The sequence below is a fragment of the Oncorhynchus mykiss genome, chromosome 28 (genome assembly GCF_013265735.2).
Source record: "Oncorhynchus mykiss isolate Arlee chromosome 28, USDA_OmykA_1.1, whole genome shotgun sequence".
NCBI lineage: Eukaryota > Metazoa > Chordata > Actinopteri > Salmoniformes > Salmonidae > Oncorhynchus > Oncorhynchus mykiss.
Genome location: NC_048592.1, coordinates 30961123 through 30983887, shown reverse-complemented (window position 1 = coordinate 30983887; position 22765 = coordinate 30961123). Strand labels below are relative to the sequence as shown.

The window sequence follows — 22765 nt, the reverse complement described above, 5'->3', positions numbered from 1 at the left end:
AGCCCTGAGTGCACCTTCTGCCCAGGTGTGGCAAATCAACCTTAACTGGGGAGTCAAATTTTTTCACAAAGATCAAACTTTGTGCTTTGGCAAGTTCACCCTTCCTTTGTAATGTTTGTCTTTTTACTTCTCTTTTATGTGTAAAAAAAAGTGATTACCATGGCAAACAATTTTCCGCCTGTGACACGAGTTCAGTATAGGGCCATTTCCATGGTAACGGAATTATGCTGACTCAGATTTTTCACTTTAAAATGTATACCCAATGCACAAAGATGACATTTAACAATTTCCACAGAATTTGACTAAATATTTACAGGAATAACTCTACATATACAAGGTTTGTTAACAGAATACAATGAGGATGATAACCATGGCATCCTCTTGTAACTAGCTAGCAAGAGCCAATTTATGCTCGATCCGAAAATGTGGTCGGAGGTGCCGCCGTATGGATGGTGACGCAATTGTGAGGCCTAATTGAGCTAAGTACCACATCAATGTGCACCTCTCAAATTTTGTAACAATGCGGAGGGCTCTGTATAGCGCCGCATTGACATGATTGGTTGACGGTAGATGAGGACAGGAGATCCTGTATAAACACAAACTCATTTTCTCACAGTGGCGTGTATTCACGGATGCCAAGGGAAGCCAGGCCTCCCCCAAAAAATGAGCAAGAAAAATGTCCATAACATTTTTTACCTTTCAATGTTTTTTACATTTTGTCTCTGTGTTTCATAATTGTCCTTCAATTCGCAAGAGGCTGAATGTATCGCTCAGGAGAAAGAATCAAAGCAAGCAAAACAGAGCCACACTCGACGTGTAGGTCATCCATCTGATGCTGTCGGGTCCAAACGAGTATGACATTGTTGCCACCCATAGCATTGAAGCAAGCATAGAAGTAGTTTAGCTCGTCTGGTAGGCTCGTGTCACTGGGCAGCTCTCGGCTGTGCTTCCCTTGTAGTCCGTAATGGTTTGCAAGCCCTGCCATATCCGACGAGCACCGGAGCCGGTGTATTACGATTCAATCTTAGTCCTGTATTGACGCTTTGCCTGTTTGATGGTTTGTCGGAGGGCATAGCGGGATTTCTTATAAGCTTCCGGGTTAGAGTCCCACTCCTTGAAAGCGGCAGCTCTAGCCTTTAGCTCAGTGCGGATCCTGCCTGTAATCCATGGCTTCTGGTTGGGGTATGTACGTATGGTCACTGTGGGGACGATGTCATCGATGAAGCCAATGACTGATGTGTACTCCTCAATGCCATCGGAGGAATCCCAGAACATATTCCAGTCTGTGCTACAAAACAGTCCTGTACCTTAGAATCTGCTTCATCTGACCACTTTTTATTGATCTAGTCATTGGTGCTTCCTGCTTTAATTCTTACTTGTAAGCAGGAATCAGGATAGAATTATGGTCAGATTTGCCAAATGGAGGATGAGGGAGAGCTTTGTATGAGTCTGTGTGTGGAATATAGGTGGTCCAGAGTTATTTTCCCTCTGGTTGCACATTTAACATGCAGATAGAAATTTGGTAAAAACGGATTTCATTTTCCCTAGATTAAAGTCCCCGACTAGGAGCGCCGCCTCTGGGTGAGCATTTTCTTGTTTGCTTATGGCGGAATACAGCTCATTCCATGCCATCTTAGTGCCAGCTTCTGACTGTGGTGGTATGTAAAACAGCTACAAAGAATACAGATGAAAACTCTCTCGGTAGGTAGTGTGGTCTACAGCTTATCACGAGAAACTCTACCTCAGGTGAGCAATAGCTCGAGACTTCCTTAGATATCGTGCACCAGCTGTTGTTTACAAAAATACATAGACCGCCGCCCCTCGTCTTACCAGACGCCCCTGTTCTATCCTGCCGGTACATCGTATAACCAGACAGCTGTATGTTGATGTTGTTGTCGTTCAGCCACGACTCCGTGAAGCATAAGATGTTACAGTTTTTAATGTCTCGTTGGTAGTTTAATCTTTTGCGTAACTCGTCAATTTTATTGTCCAAAGATTGCACATTTGCAAGCAGAATGGAGGGAAGTGGGGGTTTATTCGATCGCCTGCGAATTCTCAGAAGGCAGCCGGACCTTTGGCCCCTTTCTTCGCCTCCTCTTCACGCAGATCACAGGGATCGGGGCCTGTTCCCGAGGAAGCAGCGTATCTTTCTCGTCAGGCTCGTCAGAGTCATGAAAAGAAAAAGAGGATTCTGCTAGTCTGTGGTGAGTAATCGCAGTCCTGATGTCTAGACACATAGGTTGCAATATGGCTTCCCCAATGATTTTACCCACACACCGCTGTTTCCTCGACAACTAATCTGGACTGCTCTGCCCGGACTTCTGCAGAAGCCATATCAACTTAAATGCCACATGGCCAATGCAGATGTCGGAATGGCAATGCAGCCAAATTATGCAGATCCTTTAATGTTAAGTTTAAAGCCAATTTATGCTTGATCTACGAGTTGTATGACGCAAATGCGGAGTCTCTGGAGGCATGCAGAGGTCAAATGGAGCTCCATTCCGCATCGCTGTGAAATTCTGTAGCATTGCGGAGGGATCCATAAACTGTAGCTCTATATAGCTCCGCATTGACATGATTGGCTGAGAGAAGGCGGCCCCAAATATTAACAAACTGACTTCCTTGACAACAGCTCTGCACTGCTCCGCGAAGCATGAATGCCATGATTTTGCAGAGGCTGCACAGCCAATGCAGACTGACCATGTAGTGCCTTTTAGATAGTGAGCACTAGATCTGCACCGTGTGTGCAACATCCCAAACTGTCCATAAACAGAAAATGGTGGTGGATTTTTTTTATTTTATTAAGACAGTACAGATTTTCAATTTTTTTGTGTTTTCGGTGGCTCGCCATTAAAATATAGTTAAGGAAGGGAATTATGCCTTTTCAACCTGAATGGAGGATGGTTTAGGGCGGCGCATAATTGGCCCAGCGTCTTCCGGGTTTGGCCATCATTGTAAATAAGAATTATCTTAACTGAATTGTCTAGTTAAATAAAGGTCCAAAAAAATGGTTTATGTCCAAGCCGTTCCCTAGTGTATTACAGAGAATGCACATAAATCTTAGACGATAGTGCAGATCCAGGACCCATACCCTAGGCTAATTTAGAGACTAACTTGGTAACATCCTTGTTGCCAGTAAATAAGCAGTTCTCACTCTGTTGACTCCATCACCGGTGATGATTAAAATATGAAGGTATACAATTGTGCGCGAAAAAAATACCCTCCTCACACAAAGTGAACGGGTGCTAGATTTTTTTTTTCGCGAACTTGTTTTGTGGATTTTTTGTTGTTGCTTAAACCAGTCTACACGTTATACGTACAATTTTGCTTTCACGCGATTCCGTTAGACACCGTAGATCTTCAATTTTTCTAAACCATGTTGGTGTACGACACTGTTTCCAACCCGTCTTGCCATCGGGCAGAATATATCAGAACATTGGTTCCCCCAGCGCATGGAGATGGTTGGAGGGCTGCCATCTAGTGAACGAAAAGAAACATTCTTCCGGCGAACTTTCTAGCTAGCTATTTCCTGCGTGTGACGTAACACGTCCTCCAAATCAAAGCTGGTGTTCTAACGTTAGGTCGTGTCTTCTGCCGGTGTTGTCCTTGCCAATTTTAGGACTAAAATCATGGTTTTCGAAAACAAAATGATAATGAATGGGGAGCCTGATGATGAGGTATTGCACAATATCAAAATCTTCCTATTGCAATGTAGTTTTCTCTGCGAATCCTACCAATATATCAAGTTATGCAACCCGAATGCTATCAGTTAGCTAGCTAACGGTAGCTGCACACAGTAACTTGCTAAATGCATGGCTAGCCAGGCGTGCGTCCTTGGCAGCTAGCTCTGGACACCCCTCGTTTAATTAACATGGAAGATTGAGATTGGTGTAACGTCGTTACCACTTGTTATTTACACCTGGATTTTATATTTAGAAACAAATTAGTTTTAGTTAAAATTTCAACCTAGGTTTGAAAACTAGTTTTTAGATCATTTGAATAAATCAAGTTGATGAGTTTTTTTTATATATATATATATATATATATATATATATATATATATATGGAAAGCTATTCAACCCATAACCTAATATTGTTGTTTGCTTTTACAATAGATCAACTCATTCACTTCCTATAGATCTCATTCAGAAAGTTAGTCCTGTCAGATGGAACCTTATTGTGTAGAACAGAAATGACTTTTGTAGAATTAATAATTGATAATTGTTAAATGTTTATATGCAAGGTGTATGTTGCACCCCACTAATGTTGTCACTGACCAGGAGGAAGAGGCACCGGCAGAGGAGGAAGGAGATGAGGAAGAGGAGGAAGAAGACATGGTGGTAAGACAGTTGAACTTACATTTACCACACTGTCCTTTGATGACTAATATTTGAATATGAACACACACATTAAGATTCCCTGACTTTTCTATACATTGAGAGGTACTGTTTTTTTGATGAGTCATCTGCAGCTGTGTTGGTCTCTGCCAGGATCCCTTAGAAACAATACGGGCAAAGTGTGAGGCGTCAGAGCACTGCACCCACACAAGGGAGAGGCTGGAGGCCTGCACGGCCCGAGTGGGCTCAAGATCACACACACAGGAGGAATGCACAGAGGAACTCTTCGACTTCCTACATGCACGGGACCACTGTGTAAGTGTTTTTTTAAGGAACCCCGTGAGCACACACACTACTGCATGCAGGAAAATGTCAGGCTTACATGTGATCAATTTATTATTTGGGGTAATAATCTGTAAATTACAATACATTATCATATTGAACTAGTTATTTCTCCTTTTTTCTCACAGGTAGCGCACAAGCTCTTCCACAACGTCAAATGAACTTCTCCATTCTTCGTCAATTCCAGTAGTTTATTGCAGCTGTGGAATCTGTTATAAATACTACAGATGTGCAGTGTCAGGGAAAGCTTGAGACCAGAGCCTGTGTTCTACCCATGAATGTTAATAAATTAGATCTTGTTAGTTTTTTTTCTGGACAAAATACAGTTCTGTATACACCAGCAGCCTGAGCCATTACACATATGTACATTTTAGACTGTATATGGCCAACCTGCTGCTTGTATTGGTGATAGATGCAAACTTCTCAGATCTTTGTGGCCAGTAAATGAAGACTGGCCAGGAGTTTTACTGCATTAAAATGTCAAGCACTGCAGACCCTGTGTCCCCCCTACTTCTTCAAACCGTACGTTTATACATGAATGTGTTGGTCCAGAGAAGATTAGTGTGGTGTCCCTCCGTCACCATCTCTGGCCCAGAGTGACTAGTGTCAGAATTAGTTGGGAAAACTCTACAAGCAATTACTTCCTGTGAAGACTGAAGTTTTCACATTCGACTGTTGGTTTCAAACACCTCTGGTTCTAGTAAGCTCTGGCTTGCAGATGTTGCATGACACTGGCTCATGGCTCATGATTCAGTCAGTGCTTGGTTTGACTACACTTTATTTACTTTTTTTCACCTTTATTTAACCAGGTAGGCTAGTTGAGAACATGTTCTCATTTACAACTGCGACCTGGCCAAGATAAAGCACAGCAGTTCGACGCATACAACAACACAGAGTTACACATGGAATAAACAAACAAGTCAATATACAGTGTGTGCAAATGAGGGGAGGTAAGGCAATAAATAGGCCATGCTGGCAAAGTAATTACAATATAGCAATTAAACACTGGAACGGTAGATGTGCAGAAGAAGAATGTGCAAGTAGAGATACTGAGGTGCAAAGGAGCAAGATAAATCCAGTATGGGGATGAGGTAGTTGGATGGGCTGTGTACAGGTGCAGTGATCTGTGAGCTGCTCTGACAGCTGGTGCTTAAAGCTAGTGAGGCTTCAAAGATTATTGCAATTCGTTCCAGTCATTGGCAGCAGAGAACTAGGAGGAATTGACTTTGGGGATGACCAGTGAGATACCTGCTGGAGCATGTGCTGCTATGGTGACCAGTGAGCTGAGAAAAGGCGGGGCTTTACCTAGCAGAGACTTGTAGATGACCTGGAGCCAGTGGGTTTTGCGACAAGTATGAAGCGAGGGCTAGCCAAGGAGAGCGTACAGGTCGCAGTGGTGGGTAGTAAATGGGGCTTTGGTGACAAAACAGATAGACTGCATCCAATTTGTTGAGTAGAGTGTTGGAGGCTATTTTGTAAATGACATCGCCAAAGTCGAGGATTGGTAGTTTTGGGTATGTTCGGCAGCATGAGTGAAGGACGCTTTGTTGCGACAATAGGAAGCCGTTTCTAGATTTAATTTTACATTGGAGATGCTTAATGGGAGTCTGGAAGGAAAGTTTACAGCCTAACTAGACACCTAGGTATTTGTAGTTGTCCACATATTCTAAGTCAGAACCGTCCAGAGAGCAGTGATGCTGGATGGGCGGGCAGTGATCGGTTGAAGAGCATGTATTTAGTTTTACTAGCATTTAAGAGCAGTTGGAGGCCCCAGAAGGAGAGTTGTATGGCATTGAAGCTCGTCTGGAAGCTAGTTAACACAGTGTCCAAAGGGTCATAAGTATACAGAATGGTGTCGTCTACGTAGAGGTGAATCACCAGCCGCAAGAGCGACATCATTGATGTATACAGAGAAGAGTCGGCCTGAGAATTGAACCCTGTGGCACCCCATAGACTGCCAGAGGTCCGGACAACAGGCCCTCCGATTTGACACACTGAGCTCTATCAGAGAAGTAGTTGGTGAACCAGGCGAGGCAGTCATTTGAGAAACCAAGGCTGTGGAGTCTGCCGATAAGAATGTGGTGATTGACAGAGTTGAAAGCCATGGCCAGGTCGATGAATACAGCTGCACAGTAATGTCTCTTATTGATGGCGGTTATGACCGCAATCAATTCACATATGGTGTCCAGGGCACAGCTGGGGGCAGAGGGTGGTCTATAGTAAGTGGCAACGGTGAGAGACTTGTTTCTGGACAGGTGATTTTTAAAAGTAGAAGCTCGAATTGTTTGGGTACAGACCTGACCTATTAAACCACATTGAAGCAATCAAGGAGCCCCGAGTCATCTTGGAAATCAAACAGGACGTTTCTTGGTACTAGGAGTATGTAAGCCCGAGAATGTGATGCTCTAAATACCTCAATCGAATGTATTTTTGGTTTATGACCTTACAATATAGGCCAAGCCTTGAAATGAACTGGTCATAGTTACTGTACAAAGTCTACTGGGGAAAATAAATATGCAATGATTTCATATGAAGGAAATCTGTCAAATTAAGTTGATTAGACCTAATTGATGGATTTCACAACTGGGCAGGGGCACAGCCATGGGAGGGCATAGGTCCACCCACTAGGGAGTGAAGCCCAGTCACTCAGAATGAGTTTTCCCCTCAAAAAAAGGACTTTATTACAGACAGAAATAGTCCACAGGTTCATCAGCTGTCCAGTTGGATGTATTGCCAAATTCTCTAAAATTACAAGTGGTTGATGGTAGAGAAATTAACATTAAATTCTGGCAACAATTCTGGTAGACATTCCTGCAGTCAGCATGCCAATTGCACACTTCCTCAAACTGAGACATCTGTGGCATTGTGTTCTGTGACAAAACTGCACATTTTAGAGTGGCCTTAATGTCCCCAGCACAAGGTGCACCTGTGTAATGATCCTGCCGTTTAAAATGCCACACCGGCCAGGTGGTTGGATTACCTTGGCAAAGAAGAAATGCTTACTAAACAGGTATGTAAACAAATTTGTGCACCAAATCTGAGAGAAATAAGCTTTGTGCATATGGAACATATCTGGGATATTTTATTTTAGCTTGTGAAAACAAAACTTTACATGATGCTTTTAAAAACTTTTCAGTTTAGTTCTAAAACTTTATTTGCTTAAAAAGTCATAAACATTCCCACATGGTCAAGATCATGACAATAAATAACAGGTATAAAAGATAAAACTAAAGTTGTTGGCAGTACAAAAGTCCATGATGTGTATACACTTTTTTTAAAAGTCGACAGCCCGAGACAATCACTTGAAAGATGGAAATAAAACCACAAATCAAATGTTCAATTAAAATAGTTTGCACGATTTGGGTTGTTGAGGGGTTCCTTCTCATCAACGATTCGCCTTGTTACTTTTGCCCACAAACTCATTCATTGAAGCCTGCAGAGATACAGAGTGTTATACAAGCCATTTGCTTTGGACACACAGTCACACAGCTGTGGATGGCCACACCCAACAAAGATCATTATTAGACCTAACCCACCCTCAGAGGCCAAATCTCTGGAAAGCATTGCACCTCGACACAGGGTGGCAGTACACAGCAGGATACCATTAAAGCACAACTAAACTGCTAAGGTCACCAGTCCCCCCCCAAAAAAACACTGAGAAAAGGCTATTCTCATTGCTTCAAATAATTTGTATTTTTACACAATGCCTTCAGAAAATATTCACACCCCTTGACTTTTTCCACAATGTTGTCACAGCCCGAATTTAAAATTGATTAAATATATTTTGTCACTGGCCTACACACACACACAAAATGTCAAAGTGGAATTATGTTGACATTTCGACAAATTAAGAAAAGCAGAAATGTCGTGAGTCAATAAGTATTCAACCCTTTTGTTATGGCAAGCCTAAATAATTTGAGTAAAAATGTGCTTAACAAGTCACATGGACTCACTGTGTGCAAGTGTTTAAAATGATACTTGAATGACTCCTTCAGCTCTGTATCCCACACATAGATAACTAAGGTTCCTCAGTCGAGCAAAGCATTTCAAACATACTCCACCACAAAGACCAGGGAGGTTTTCCCAAGGCCTTGCAAAGAAGGGCACCCATTGAATATCCCTAAGATGAATATCTGAAAATGTGTGAGCAGCGGCAGAGAGAAAATAAATGGTGCAGTGTGAGACCATGTGGCGGAGAGTGATGCGGGCGCTGGAGATGTGAGCAGGCAGGTCTGGGCAGGTGTGATGTAGTTGATGTTTCATGCATGGATGGATGGATGGATGGATGGATGGATGTTGTCACACACACATCCTTTGGGCATGCTGAAGATATTACACTTTGGATGGTGTATAGACATACCCAGTCACTACAAAGATAGTTGCTGGAGAGGAAGGAAACCACTCAGGGATTTCACCTTGAGGCCAATGGTGACTTTAAAACAGAGTTTAATGGTTGTGACAGGAGAAAACTGAGGCTGGATCAACAACATTGTAGTTACGCCACTATACTAACCTAATTGCCAGAGTGAAATTATAGTAAGCCTGCACAGCATAAAAATATTTATTGCAACAAGACATTAAAGTAATACTGCAAAAAATGTGGCAAAGCAATTAACTGTCCGGAATACAACACATTTCTGATTACCACTCCATATCGTCAAGCATAGTGGTATATAGTGTATAATGTTACGGACTGGGGAGTTTCAGGATTTAAAAAAAAGAGCAGGCAAAATCCTGGTTTAGTCTGCTTTCCACTAGTGACTAGACACAGAATAATTCACCTTTTAGCAGGACAATCACCTAAACACACAAGGCCAAATATACACTGGAGTTGCTTACCAAGAACACAGTGAATGTTCATGAGTGGCTGAGTTAGTCTTGACTTAAATCTGTGTGAATATCTATGGCAAGACCTGAAAATGGTTGTCCAGCAATAATTAATAACCAATATGACAGAACTTGAAACAAATTTAAAAAGGCAAATATTGTACAATCCAGGTGTGCAAAGCTTTTAGATTTACAGCTGTAATCACTGCCAAAGGTGCTTCTACAAAGTATTGACTCAGGGGTGCGAATACTTACATAAAACATTTTGAAAAATGAAATACGGAAATCTAATTTATCTAAAAATGTCTAAAACATGTTTTCACTGTCATTATGGGGTATTGTGTGTAGATGGTTGAGAAATGTATGTAATCCATTTTGAATTCAGGCTGTACCTACAAAATGTGGAACAAGTCACTGTAGGTCTATAAGCCCTTTGACCTATTCTGGGACCTTGTTAGATAACCCCTGTGAGGACCCAGACGACTGTGAGGACCCAGACGACCCCAGACTGGGTCAAAGAACATTAGGCCCTACGGTCAATACAAATGAAGCATACAGCCAGAAACTTACCTGCAACAGTAGCCGCTCTTTCCTCAGCTTGCTGTAAAAGTGCAGCACGTCGGGGTCGGCACGGACCACGTGGGGGTCAAAGTCCATGACCCTTAGCCCCTCCAGGCTCTTGGCCCGAGACAGCGCCACATAGGCCTGGCCCCTCTCAAACACACGTGCCAGGGAGATCTCCACACAGTCCAGCGTCATGCCCTGACATACAGTAGGTAAGAGACATGCCCCAAATACAGTAGGTGAGAGACATGCCCCAAATACAGACGCATGGACATAGACAGGATGCGGTAGACAATCTTACAGACAGGAAGACCTGATACACGTGATGTGAAATCAGTCAGCCTGATATGTAGTGAAAACTAGCTTTGCTTGGATAGCTGCAGAAAAAACAGAGCAAGAAATGGGGTGAAATAGGAGGGAGAGAGAATTGCTAATGGTCATCCATCGGAGGCTAGATTCCATTTCATCCAGGCACATGCCACCTTTTCTCTCCCCTTAATGTCTCTGCCTTGTGGAACTTTAATTGGCAAGATAAAAACATTATGGTGATAAGCATGGCTAGTTGGAGTTGACCAGATATCACATTTATCTGCGCAGTAACAGTTTGGTAGGGGTGCGTCGTCGCAGCCAAAGGGAGAGGATTGCGTTTTGGGAATGTGATCAAACATAGGACGCAGGTCCATCACATTTGTCGTCGGAGAGAGGGCGTCATCAATGATCCAAGATTATTGGACAGGAGAAAGCAGCAGTTGCACTGCATAACTTAAACCAAATAAATTGTATCAGGTCACCTCCAAAAAGAGATGGAAGGATGCATTTTCTTTTGAATGGCTCATATGTGGAATCCCTACTCCGTTCTAGAGCGTTTAGCCAAGCACACCGTAGGGTCTTACATGGTCATTGCCACACCTCACCTGGCTCTTGTGGATAGAGATGGCCCAGGCCAGTTTGAGTGGCAGCTGCTGGCGGCTCAGATAAAGCCCGCCTCCGGCCTTGAACATCCAACGCTCTGGCTTCAACGCCTCAGTGGTGCCGCACAGGAAACGCACGCGTGGGAGCCCTGAGGAATCAGAAAGGACTGATGGACTGCTACTATACAGAGTTAGGGAACACCGTCAATGAGTCGATCATAAATGCACAGCTAAAACAGATAACCGCAATGAAAGTTGAGGGTTATTAGGCATTAAAGTATACTTCTGGGTCACTTTATTTGGATAGTCTGGATTTTCCATCTGTAGATGCTGTACAGATGGTCATACTATCTGTTGATAAGCAACTGCTTGATAAGGTTAGGGTTATAATAAGGGTTACATTTAGGATAAGGGTTAAGATTACAGCTAGGGTTAGTAGATAGTTGAAATGTTACCGAGTATGTTAACCAAGACCTGAACCACATACTTTTAAAACCTCAATCCTACTGTTTATTGATGTGTAAGTGTACAGTATATTGAATCTACCTAGTTTCCCCGGCTGAAAGTCCACCACGACACCTCGAGCCCCGTTGACCAGGCCACGCTGGACATCCAGGTTCTTTGTTAGCATGACCTGGGGATAGGAATCAAATCAGTTTAGTCAGTGAGTGGTCATATTACAATGGAAAATAAAAATGACTTAAAAAAAACCACTATGCATCTAATCAATGATTCAAGCTAGTTCAACAGGTTAAAGATGCATGTGTCTCTATTCAGCTGTGACCACTGAGGGAGTAGTCTCCATGCACTGACCTGAGCGCCCACTTTAAGCTGTAGCAGCCTGCTGACGGGACTCTGGCTGTCTATGGTCTTCACCAGTGCAGGGTCGCTGTCCACAGCCTCAAACACCCGCACTGACCCTGCAAGCAAGAAGACCCCTTTAAAAATGTTACACACAGTTCAAGTCTAAAAGTTTTAAATTAAAATTTGCCCCAGAAGGCATTGGGCTTTGCATCAGGGGGAGCATATGGAGACAAACTAAGTCCACATAGATCCAATGGGCTACTACAGTCATGGGCTGACAGGATCATTTCAATTGAGACCTAGACAACCAGGTGAGGGGAGTTTTACGAATTAGTCAAACAGGTGGAGTGAACTGCAGACAAAGCGGTACTCCGTGGAATGAGTTTGACACATGTTCTACACCGAGTTCCATCCTGTCTGACTGTGCAACATGAGCAGCAGCACATAAAGCAGTCGTAAAATTACCCAACAACATTCTCAAATTATCACGTCAACATCAAGAATATGCTGACAAATAAAATCAGCAGCAACGTCATTACCACCAACATCCCCATGTTATGACAACCAAGGACAATGAAACCAGTTGGGCAGAGTAGCCAACCTCTTCCCTGTATTGAAAAGGGCAATGACCGTAGCAATAAAGGAGTGCTTGTACCAGTTAGTCTTGACAGTGGGGACTCTAAACCGGGAGCAAGAGGCTAGGCCTTGCAACTCACAGTGTAGAGGGTGGGCACAGTCAGACAGGAGGGGAAGAGTGTAGAGGGTGGGCACAGTCAGACAGGAGGGGAAGAGTGTAGAGGGTGGGCACAGTCAGACAGGAGGGGAAGAGTGTAGAGGGTGAGCACAGTCAGACAGGATGGGAAGAGTGTAGAGGGTGAGCACAGTCAGACAGGATGGGAAGAGTGTAGAGGGTGGGCAGTCCTGCCTTCCTCACCACTTGTCTGTTGTACAGGTCAGACTACTCTGCAGGACTCCTGTGAGCTTTCACCATTCTAGCTAGTGGATTTTTAGCTTTCATACTAAGGTTGCCATACCAACAGATCAAAGAAAATGTTAAGCCTGCACGATTTCTAAGAGAGTCAAGGTCCTGTCAACCTGGATCTTTCCTAGTTTCCTGTGACAAAAAAAGCTGTTGCTTGTCATTCTTACACAACATGCCAGTGTTACACTGAGCTGAATTTAGCCAATTACAATCATTTTGGCACCATGATTGACTAGTGTCTACCCCTTGGTGACTGGTCTGTAGTTATTAAAAACCTTTGAGTGGTTGTCCTTGGCAACATGGATCCCAGTAGACTGTTATTACGCAATTTAAACAAATAAAGGTCTAATTGCTCAGCAGGAGAGGGGAAACCAGGTGACGATTGGCAAGGGCTGTGTGCCACAGGCTCCTGACATCTTACACCTGTACCAGTTGACTGTCAGAATTAAAGCCCATCCAATGCCAAAATAAAAAAATCCTTACTTTTGTCCTGCAACCCCAACAAGTTGTTTTCATACCATCCCGAGCCTAAATTATTGATACCACGTTCTTCAAATGTTCGCCTGATATTACGTCACTTTTTGCAGCCTATTTAACTCCGTATTGGTTACCCTCTTCCTGTTTAATAGCTCACTGAGAGACATGCTAACAGAGGGCTTACTATTGGAGTCCACCTTCACAATATGACACGCAGGAGATCCCAGATCTGTAACCTAAAGTCCGTAGGCAGCAAACAGCTACAATATAGTATTTAACTTTGAGTCACAGACAGAGGACATGTGGTCTCCTAACAAAAGCAGCACATGGATGTTGATTTTGTTTTTGGGGTAGAAATTGTTTTCACACCAAATATTTTTGCAAGTGACAACCCTACTTTCGATTTTCATCTCAGTAAGACTCCATGACCGTTGAAACCAGCACAACACAGAGAGCACTCATGGTAGCTGCAGGCAAACACTCACCACAGGTTGCCCAGTAACAAGGGCAGCACATGGCAGGGTTCACAAATCAAAAACAAGACCACTTCTTTTCATTGGTTCTAGCTTACTTAATCATGTGGTGTGTCTACGCTTGAGATATGTGCCAAATGTACAATTTCACTTAACTATAAACTGCCTTTTTTTTCTCGAAAAATGAACTGATTTTTTATTTATTTTTCAAAATGACAAATTCAAAATTCTAATATGCTCGTGTATGACCTCTAGGGGGAAATGAAGTTCAATATACAGCAGTTCTGGGTACCTACCAACTAGATGGCACTCATCTTACTGCAGTCCCTCACCTACTCAGCAACAAAGGTATTAATGTCATTTCAGGTGGTTGTGAGCCTCTCCTCCAAGTTCTCAGTACGTGGGACTTCATGTCCCACTTCTAATCAATGTGATGGCTCGTTGCAGTGATGCATGACAGCGTGTTCATAAACGGCCAACAATCTTAAAGCCATGTGTTTGAGAGCTCGTACTTTGTACTCGCAGAGCAATCATTGTACAATTTCTCCATCTGGGCTGTCACGGTTTTAGATATGCCAGATATTTTTGCCTTTATGATGATCGGGACCTGTTAATGGAAGTTGTGATAATCATTTAAATCACTGCAGTTATTTTTTTTACGACCCCAAATTCCTGAAATGGCCTGCTAATTGTGTTAGCACCCAAAAACACCTTTGGAAGCGAGACCCTCAAGGTCCTGTGCGGTCATGAGGCAGCCATTTTTGGGGCCTTAAGCAAAATTGTTGCCCCCCCCCCACCTAGCGAGCAAAACATCTGTGGTCTCCACTGCTCTTGACAGCAAAGGTTAATCAAAATAATTTCCTGCAATTCTAAAAATTTTCACATGACTTACGCCATGTTAATATATCTGAGTGAGTGACTAAAAGTCAGTGGCTTATTTATAAAATGCTTTGGTCTGGGGCCTCCTAGTGTTCATGGGGCCCCAAGCGGTCGCTTCAGTCACTTAGAGGCTTGGACCAGCCCTGTCAGGAGCTGACTCAAGCCTGAGACATACAATAATGGCCAATTGTCACTTGCCTCAAGGCAACAGTTTGTTTCACAACAACGGAAGAACTGTAGGCAATAAGTCATTAAAATGATCAAAAATAGAAGAAAAACACCAAACCTGGCAGCTGCTGGAGCTTGTTGTCGTTAGTGAGCTCTACATCGTCCTTGTGAGTGCAAAGCCTGGTTGCCAGGATACCATCCCGCTCGATCTTGTGATAAGCGCTCTTTATCAACTTGGCAGTGACTTCCTCTGTGACTCTGGGATTTAATGATGGACATTGAAAATACAATGATTTAGAATATTGCATGATTAGGATTCCATTTTACTAAATTGCTCAAACTCTATATGGTATACTGTAGAACTGGCATTTTGTCACGAGACCATGGATATCAGTTGGTTGGTGGCACACTGGGTGCTTCTTAACGGTCTATAAAGTGGCTCTCTCCTCTCGTTCCAAGTCACATTTTGTGAAAGCATGAATTTTACCAATCTTGCATTTCATGTGACAAGGAGAGGAAGCTGCATCAGACTATTGAGATACACCCATTGAAAAAGCCCAGAACAGACATCCAAAATGGCTGCCTAGTGTCCACTGCTCAGCGTACTGTACCTGCCCACCCTCACTGCCTGCAGGAGGGAGATGAAAGACTGGTCAGTCTGTCTGCGCACCTCAGTCAGCTCCATGTTCAGATGGATGCACTTCCGCCAGCTTCTAGACTAGAGGTCAACACGAGGTCAGCATTTTCAATGTATGGTGCGCTCTTCATCATATCAGGTATCTTAGACAACAACTTGAAATACTGTACAAGTTAAACATAACTCAAAGGTTTACCCCAAATCTGCCAGGGATACTAGTAATGCATTAATTATTCACATGTACACAAGCTTCTGTGTTAGAATCCCAACATGGCTAGAGACTGACATGCTGTAATGAGAAAAGCTCAAGGTGGGAGTCAGTGGAGCATTATCATGACATGTCACCATTATCACCAGGCTTTCTGACCTGGAAGCAGAACGTGGCCTTGTCCTTTTCCTTGGAGATCGGGGGCAGCTGGAGGAAGTCCCCACACACTATCAGATGGATTCCTCCAAACGGCTCTGTGGACCTCCTCAGACACCTGGCGCAACGACATGTCAATGGAAGAAATCATAGCAGAATTACACACAATGAACTCGAATAGAAACACGTCGGTTGATACGTGTACATAATTCTTACAATTGTGTATTGAAACAATGGGACTGGCAACTTAATTTTATAATACAACACTAAATTCTATAGGGTGCGAGTGGGTGGTGATTCTAGTACCTGGCTATGGCCTCCAGCTTGTCGAAAAACTGGGCCTCAACCATGGAGATCTCGTCGATGATGAGGTGGCGACAGCTAGTCCAGTGCTGCAGGACCCCGGGCCTCTGGGCCAGCTCTATACACTGCTCCAGAGGGGCGGAGCCTGACCCGATACCTGAGACAGAGACAAGAATGGGGTAAGACAAGGTTAAAGAGAATTTGGAAAAGGTGAGAATGAGACAAGGAAATAGAGAAGGTGAAAGATAGCAAGATGAGGGTGTTCAGCCAACCCTCCACTAAAGGCTCCCAGTACAGTTCTGGTAACCGGCAGTAAACCATTTTGTGAAGCTAACTACGGGGACTATCACAATGTGTCAATTGAAACAACTGTTAGAGTTGAGACTGCCATTTCTAGACAGACAGCTCGCTCCTATTCGGTGGTGTGGTGACTAACCAGCAAAGTTGTGTAGCGTTGTCCCCCCGATGTGACACGCCGCCACGCCCGTGCTGGCCGTGGCGTAAGTGCTTTTGGGCGGCAGAGAGCCCACAATCCTCTTCAACAGGAAGGACTTCCCTGTGCCTGAACAAAAAGACAGAACAGTCTTGAATAGCCCAAAACACTATGTGGGGGTCCTGAATGTATGAGTCATTGTATGAATCAAACTCATACAATGAAAGTAATGACTTCAGCTTGGAATGGAAGGTAGATACCTGCACTGCCGGTGAAGAAAACATTCTTCCCACTCAACACAGCACTGAGGACAGCGGCTTGTTCTTTGTTCAACTTCCGTGCCGCCGGTAGAGACAGGGTGGGCTTTTTGCTTGGGTGGAGTGCCTTCAACTGAAGACGGAGCATAATAAATAACTTCAAGGACTAGCCTAACAACTAACAAAATGTTGGACATCAAACCAATCTTATGTCTAACGAAACCAAATCAGTGATAGACTAGGCTGAATGGCATGCAATGCATTCCCACTACCAGGGTTGTTAAGTGCAAACCAGGTTGAATATCAGCTTGGGGAGCAATGACAAAGTCACTGAGGATATGAACTCAACTCACTGGGCTAGAGTCACAGTCCGTCCTTTGTCTCTTAACCTGCTGTCCCGGTGGTCCTCCTGTCATCTTATTACCAGTCCTCACTACCAGACCTTTAGAGAGCACTGGTGCATTCACTTTGCTCCTCAGCTCATTGGCCTTCTGTACATCCTTCTGCTGTAATGGGCTGATGGTCTCGAAGCTGCGGGGCAGACAGGCTTTCAGCTTCTCTCGGTCTGTCATAGGTTTGCTAGTCTGCCAGGCCTGGTGTTTGATACTCAAGGTCTTCAGGAAAATGTTTAGTAGGTGGGGCGGGCAGTCAGAGATGAGCACTTGGACGTTTTCGGGGAGCAGTTTGACGGTGCACTTGCCATCCTTAGCAAACCGGGTAAAAAGCTGGAACTCTTTGAGCGTGTAACTTTCGGTCACTTTGCCGTTGTGCACGCGCAGGATTATCTCCTGGAACTCGTTGCGACCGAGAAGAACAGCTGCCTTCCGGATGACTTGGCGTTTGGTGGCCTGGCCAGAGGAGTTCAGGCGCTCCACCACGACACTGCACTGGAGCTGGGCACCGTCGTCCCCTTGCATCATTGTAACAATGTGCGGGCTCTAATGTTAGAAGAGGTAAAAGTCACATGAAACAAACAATGAACACTGATCAAACGAATCGCACATCTTACACCAGCTAGATAACGTAATCAACTGGACCCTAAATGCCACGGCTGTTTTGTAAATTATTTAATCAATACACGTCTGCAAGTAAATCAATATTTGGCTACCTACTAGCCATCTGGGTTTCGATTGAAAGCAAATAGTGGATCCTTTGGCTAGAGATGCATGCAACAAAACATTAAAATATACTTTAAACGTACCATGCATGAAAAACAGATTAACAAACACACAGGGTCGCTCCAGAATTCGATGTAGTAACTTGATTTACCTCTTTGAATAAAAATGTAGCTAGAGCAAAGATTGATGCCTTGCGTTGTAGTTCGTGCTTTCTGAAGTAAAATGCAGTTTTCAAAACTGTCGGTGTTTGTAATATAAACCAATGGCAGCGCAACATATTTTGACCAGTAACAGCAGGGTCCTTTAAAGGATTTAACCAATGAAAGACTCGTAATGCCATTTGACGTAAATGACCCCGCCCATACATTTGCCATACCCACCAATTGCTGCGATTGTGGAGCCATACTTCATGTATTTCAGTATTTGCGAAGCGTTCATTTTGGAGATACCTCGGCCCACCGATTAAAACCGGGTAGATAGTGGGCCATTCGTTTGGTTTTAAAAATTCCAATCATGATTACAAAGAAAAAACATGTATGGCTATGTTTCTGGACGATGCTTAGTTTAAATGTGAGCCGGTACAGATTATCTTCTCGATTTGAATTTGACGTTCCCCCTTCACTGGTTTTCAGCAAAATCAATCAACGCACCTAATCCGCTTGCTCAGCATATTTCTAATCTGCATATCTCTATCTCTTTACAGTCGTGTTCTATAACATACATCTGTTTTGCCTTGTTCTAGAGAAAATGTGTTTATAAACATTTTTAAAAAACAATAGGCCTATGCTATGTCTCCAAGAGAGATGACAATCCCTCTGCAAAACGGCAGTAGAGCTAAACACGGAGAGAGAGTGTAGGCTTTTGTTCCAGCCCAACCACAATTGGTTGGCGCTTTAAATGAAGAACAATAGAAATGCAGAAAAAAATGTTGTTTGCAAAACATATTTTATTTTATGATCAAAATACTTTGCACAATTTTGGCTATTAAATGATCAATCAGTGGGCCTATTGCATTTTATTGTAAAGTATCCTACATGTTTGCATGTCATTCTTCTGAAGTGCCCCTTAGTTTTTTTCTCTCCAATTTTGCTTGAATAATGTCGCAGTACTGCGTGATCGAACTGTATGGATAAAAGTTGAGTTCTGTATGACAGAGAGGGCCGTCTGAATTATATTTGAATGACCGGATCTCAATTAAGAGTTTTTTTTTTTTTTTTTACCTTAATGACCTTGACAAGAAGGAACCCATGGGCTTCCCTATGGTGAGGAGTATGCCTATACTGGAAAAAGAAGGGCGGCGGTGTATGTTTCATGATTAATGACTCCTGGTGTGATAACATACACAAACTCAAGTCCTTTTGTTCATCCGACCTAGAATACCTCACTATCAAATGCAGACCTTATTATCTCCCCAGATAATTCTCTTTGAATATAGTCACAGCCGTGTATATCCCCCCTCAAGCCGATACCACAACAGCCCTCAAGGAACTTCACTGGACTTTATGCAAATTGGAAACCATATATCCTAAGGCTCCACTGCTACAGGTGGGAGGAAGAAGACTGTAGGAACCGGCTGCATCCATGGACTCTGGAGAGCACTGAGAGAGGAGCAGAGGAAAGGAGAAGGAGCCTGTAAGCATTACTAGTCACTGTTGTACTGTTATTCTGTATTTCAGTTCTCTAATATTGTTGCAACACATGCTGTCAACACAGAATATTAAAAAGATGATGTTGTGAACTGTTTCATCCTTTTTTGTCTTTATTTTTCAGGCTCACTGAGTTGCTCAGGCAGATGAGAAACTCCTGCACTCAAAACAGGAATGATTTATATTTATTTAGGAACAGAAAAATGAAAATGCTAACTTTTGTAATTTATTTGGAAACGTAATTTTGTTTTCCTTGAAACTGTCTAATAACCTCTGATTTCTCTGTTCCTCATCATCATCCACTAATGTTGCATAGGTTTCTAGGCCCTCTGCATGTCTGATACAATGCCCTGTACGTCCACTGTTATGTATGTCCCCCCTACAACACCGTAGTAGCAAAACTGCAGTAAATAGAACATCAATGTGAATAGGCTATTCAATAGCCGAACGTACACCGGAACGTCTTTTCTTTTTTAACATTCCCACCCACCATAACATCCAATAATCCGGTAGGCTACGCTATTTTCACATTTTGATGGTGCACAAAATACTGTCAGGAAATTACCAAATAAGTTATAAGCACAACTTCCCTGATTACTTTGTTGCTCAGCATCCAAGTTTGATACGTCCACCTGTCCTCCCACAATTATATTTATGACCACTCAGCTCATATGGCAGCAGGCCATTCATCAATTCTGCATACCTGTGCTTTCTGTAAACCACAATGCCTGTGCGTAGGCTGGCGAGAATTTCCAGGCACGAGTGATTATCAGTGTTTGGGCATTGGACAGGGGCCATGAATTGTGATAGCCTAGGTATTGACGGATTATGATTCTGGGAAATCACCCTCTCTTCCCCCTCCTCCCACACCTATTTCCCACCCATTCTGCACCCCAGCTGTTTACTGTACAGCTCATTATGAATGTCTTTAGGGAACCTGAGGGGAAATGGAGTGAAAGAGATGGATAGAGCAAAACAGGAAGCGATGAGGAGGGAGGAAGAAGAGAGAAAGAAGAAATTGGGAGAGTGGAAGACAAAATCCAGTTAGGAGAGAGAAGAGATAAGGGTACCGGTATTGATTTTACTTTTGCCATTTGGAACCGGTTAGGTTCTATAAAATTACTGTAGTGAATTAGAAGGGTATTGGTTATGGCAGGGGTTCCCAACATTTTCCTCCAGGGAGCCCTATTTCACATTTGATCAATTTCACATATTGTTTTTGTAAAAATAATTCAGGGTGCCCATAATGAAAATACTAGGAACCTCTGCACTGCTAGTGCATGAGTTATTAGCCCATTATATTCCCACTGGTGCCTGGGTCACATGAATGGCCAGGTATGTGTTGTAGACTGCATCCAACCCAGAAAGGGAAAGGCTTTGTGTCATGATATTAGGTAACATGAGAAATCATGACCTGGCTAATGTTAATCCTGTAATGTCAATGAGCATAACAACAATGTACATCAAACGCCACAACATTTAAGTAGCTTTATGTAATAGCCTATACAACCAGTGGGAGCACTCTGTATTTTTTCAGAATATATCCTCCCAAATACCACTATGCATTTATTTACCTATGGCATAATTTGAGAGTCACATATCCATAGTTAATCATCTGAATTATTAAACATTGTCACAAGAATCAAGATACCATATTAATGACACACACAATAGCCCATTAGTTACCATGCTATGACACATAATGGACAGTGTTTATTTGCCTAGGGAGAATATGATCTAGCATGGGGACAGTGTGACTGTGTCTTCATCCTAAATGACACCCTATTCCCTATATAGTGCACTACTTTTAACCATGCCCCATAAGGCTCTGGTCAAAAGTAGTGTACTAGTATAGAGGGAATAGGGTGTCATTGGGGACACAGCCTGTGACTGTACTGCAAAGTTTATGTGTAAGCACTTGGGACAACCTAATGGCTTTTCAGTATCCATATCCATATCCACTTGAAGAGTAGACGTTTAAATCCTTTGCCCTCCTTCAACCATAATACATTTCTGTTGTCAAGAACATCCTCTTTAGCCTCCTGAGTGGCGCAGCGGTCTAAGGTCACTCCATTTGCAGTGCTTGAGGCGTCACTACAGACCCGGGTTCGATCCCAGTCTGTGCCATAGCCTAGCAGTGACTGGGAGACCCACGAGGCGGCGCACAATTGGCCCAGCGTCGCCCGGGTTAGGGGAGGGTTTGGCCGGGTGGGATTTCCTTGTCCCATCGCACTATAGAAACTCCTTGTTGCGGGCCGTGCGCCTGCAAGCTGACTTCGGGCGCCTGCAAGCTGACTTCGGGCACCTGCAAGCTGACTTCGTGCGCCTGCAAGCTGACTTTGGTCGCCTCCAAGCTGACTTCGGGCACCTCCAAACTGACTTCGGGCACCTCCAAACTGACTTCGGGCACCTCCAAACTGACTTCGGGCACCTCCAAACTGACTTTGGTCGCCAACTGGACTGTGTTTCCTCTGACACGTCGGTGCGGCTGGCTTCCGGGTTAAGCGAGCAGTGTGTCAAGAAGCAGTGCGGCTTGGCAGGGTAATGTTTTGGAGTCCGTAGGGGAGTTGCAGCAATGGGACAAGACTGTAACTACCAATTGGATATCACAAAAAAGGGGTAAAAGTACAGCAAAAAAAGAACATCAACAAGAATTCAGGTCAGGAAGTTTCTCAACCCAGAAGCCGTACTGGAAATGTACTTAATGTGCGAGAGAAGAGAAGCTGCACAAATAAGCCTGTGCTAATGATTGTAGCTGTATTCAGAGGGACCTTTAATGGATTTCCTGCTCATGAGTTGAAAGTGATTTACCTCATTCAATTAAATGGCCAATTTGCTCTTTCCTTTTGCAATGGCAATGTGCATTAGTGGCTGTTTCATTAAGAGCAGTGTTTTTATTTCGGTGGCTTAGCTTCCCTTTCAGAATACAGCAAGAGTGAGTCTTGAGGCTACGAAACAAAAACTCAATTTCCATTTTGCCCCCAGACTAGCCACTTGCTCATCCATTACAGGAAAGGCTGCTGACGTACTTACATTTCCTAATTTTATAAATCCAACATGAACAGATAATTACTACATGGTTTAACCACAGGGGAAAGTCATTTTGGTGTGGTTGTAGTGAGGTAATATTTATTATATACAGTATCTCACACATGCGACCCATAATAAAATCATGCATTTAATATGATCAAAACCTACTATAGCTGAGTTACAGTAATAGAAAAGCCAAGAAAGGAATAAGAA

General features: G+C 43.3%; 2 protein-coding genes across 4 annotated transcripts; one reads left to right on the top strand and one right to left on the bottom strand.

Annotated features, from left to right (window-relative positions):
* Window positions 1-3435: 3435 nt before the first annotated feature.
* On the top strand, window positions 3436-5169 carry LOC110508937 (cytochrome b-c1 complex subunit 6, mitochondrial). 2 transcript variants are annotated; one of them, XM_021589860.2, is made up of 4 exons: window positions 3436-3677; window positions 4281-4340; window positions 4491-4652; window positions 4808-5169. In XM_021589860.2, the coding sequence occupies exons 1-4, from the start codon at window positions 3630-3632 to the stop codon at window positions 4838-4840; spliced, it is 303 nt and encodes a 100-aa protein (XP_021445535.1). In that variant the 5' UTR covers window positions 3436-3629; the 3' UTR covers window positions 4841-5169. The 2 variants fall into 2 exon arrangements, with proteins under 2 accessions (XP_021445535.1, XP_036822356.1); XM_036966461.1 differs by having other exon boundaries at window positions 3575-3677; window positions 4501-4652; window positions 4808-4905.
* A 2636-nt stretch (window positions 5170-7805) lies between these two features.
* pif1 (PIF1 5'-to-3' DNA helicase homolog (S. cerevisiae)) lies at window positions 7806-18175 on the bottom strand. 2 transcript variants are annotated; one of them, XM_021589858.2, is made up of 13 exons: window positions 18028-18175; window positions 17112-17696; window positions 16762-16891; window positions 16505-16630; window positions 16072-16225; window positions 15769-15883; window positions 15376-15482; window positions 14883-15022; window positions 11795-11901; window positions 11528-11615; window positions 10985-11130; window positions 10077-10268; window positions 7806-8112 (listed from the first exon to the last, which is right to left on the bottom strand). In XM_021589858.2, exons 1-13 carry the CDS (start codon window positions 18151-18153, stop codon window positions 8065-8067), a joined length of 2064 nt encoding a protein of 687 aa, XP_021445533.2. In that variant the 5' UTR covers window positions 18154-18175; the 3' UTR covers window positions 7806-8064. The 2 variants fall into 2 exon arrangements, with proteins under 2 accessions (XP_021445533.2, XP_021445534.1); XM_021589859.2 differs by having other exon boundaries at window positions 17960-18115.
* Window positions 18176-22765: the final 4590 nt, after the last annotated feature.

What these genes read in the sequence shown, in the direction of transcription:
- LOC110508937 (XM_021589860.2), top strand. Translation starts at nt 3,630, where the DNA reads ATGGTTTTCGAAAACAAAATGATAATGAATGGGGAGCCTGATGATGAG. An exon ending in ATGGGGAGCCTGATGATGAG is followed by an intron (nt 3,678 to 4,280) that starts GTATTGCACAAT and finishes GTCACTGACCAG; the next exon opens with GAGGAAGAGGCACCGGCAGA. An exon ending in AGGAGGAAGAAGACATGGTG is followed by an intron (nt 4,341 to 4,490) that starts GTAAGACAGTTG and finishes GGTCTCTGCCAG; the next exon opens with GATCCCTTAGAAACAATACG.
- pif1 (XM_021589858.2), bottom strand. Translation starts at nt 18,153, where the DNA reads ATGTTGCGCTGCCATTGGTTTATATTACAAACACCGACAGTTTTGAAA. An exon ending in TTTCTTCACCGGCAGTGCAG is followed by an intron (nt 16,631 to 16,761) that starts GTATCTACCTTC and finishes CTTTTTGTTCAG; the next exon opens with GCACAGGGAAGTCCTTCCTG. An exon ending in AGCTTAAAGTGGGCGCTCAG is followed by an intron (nt 11,616 to 11,794) that starts GTCAGTGCATGG and finishes TCCTATCCCCAG; the next exon opens with GTCATGCTAACAAAGAACCT.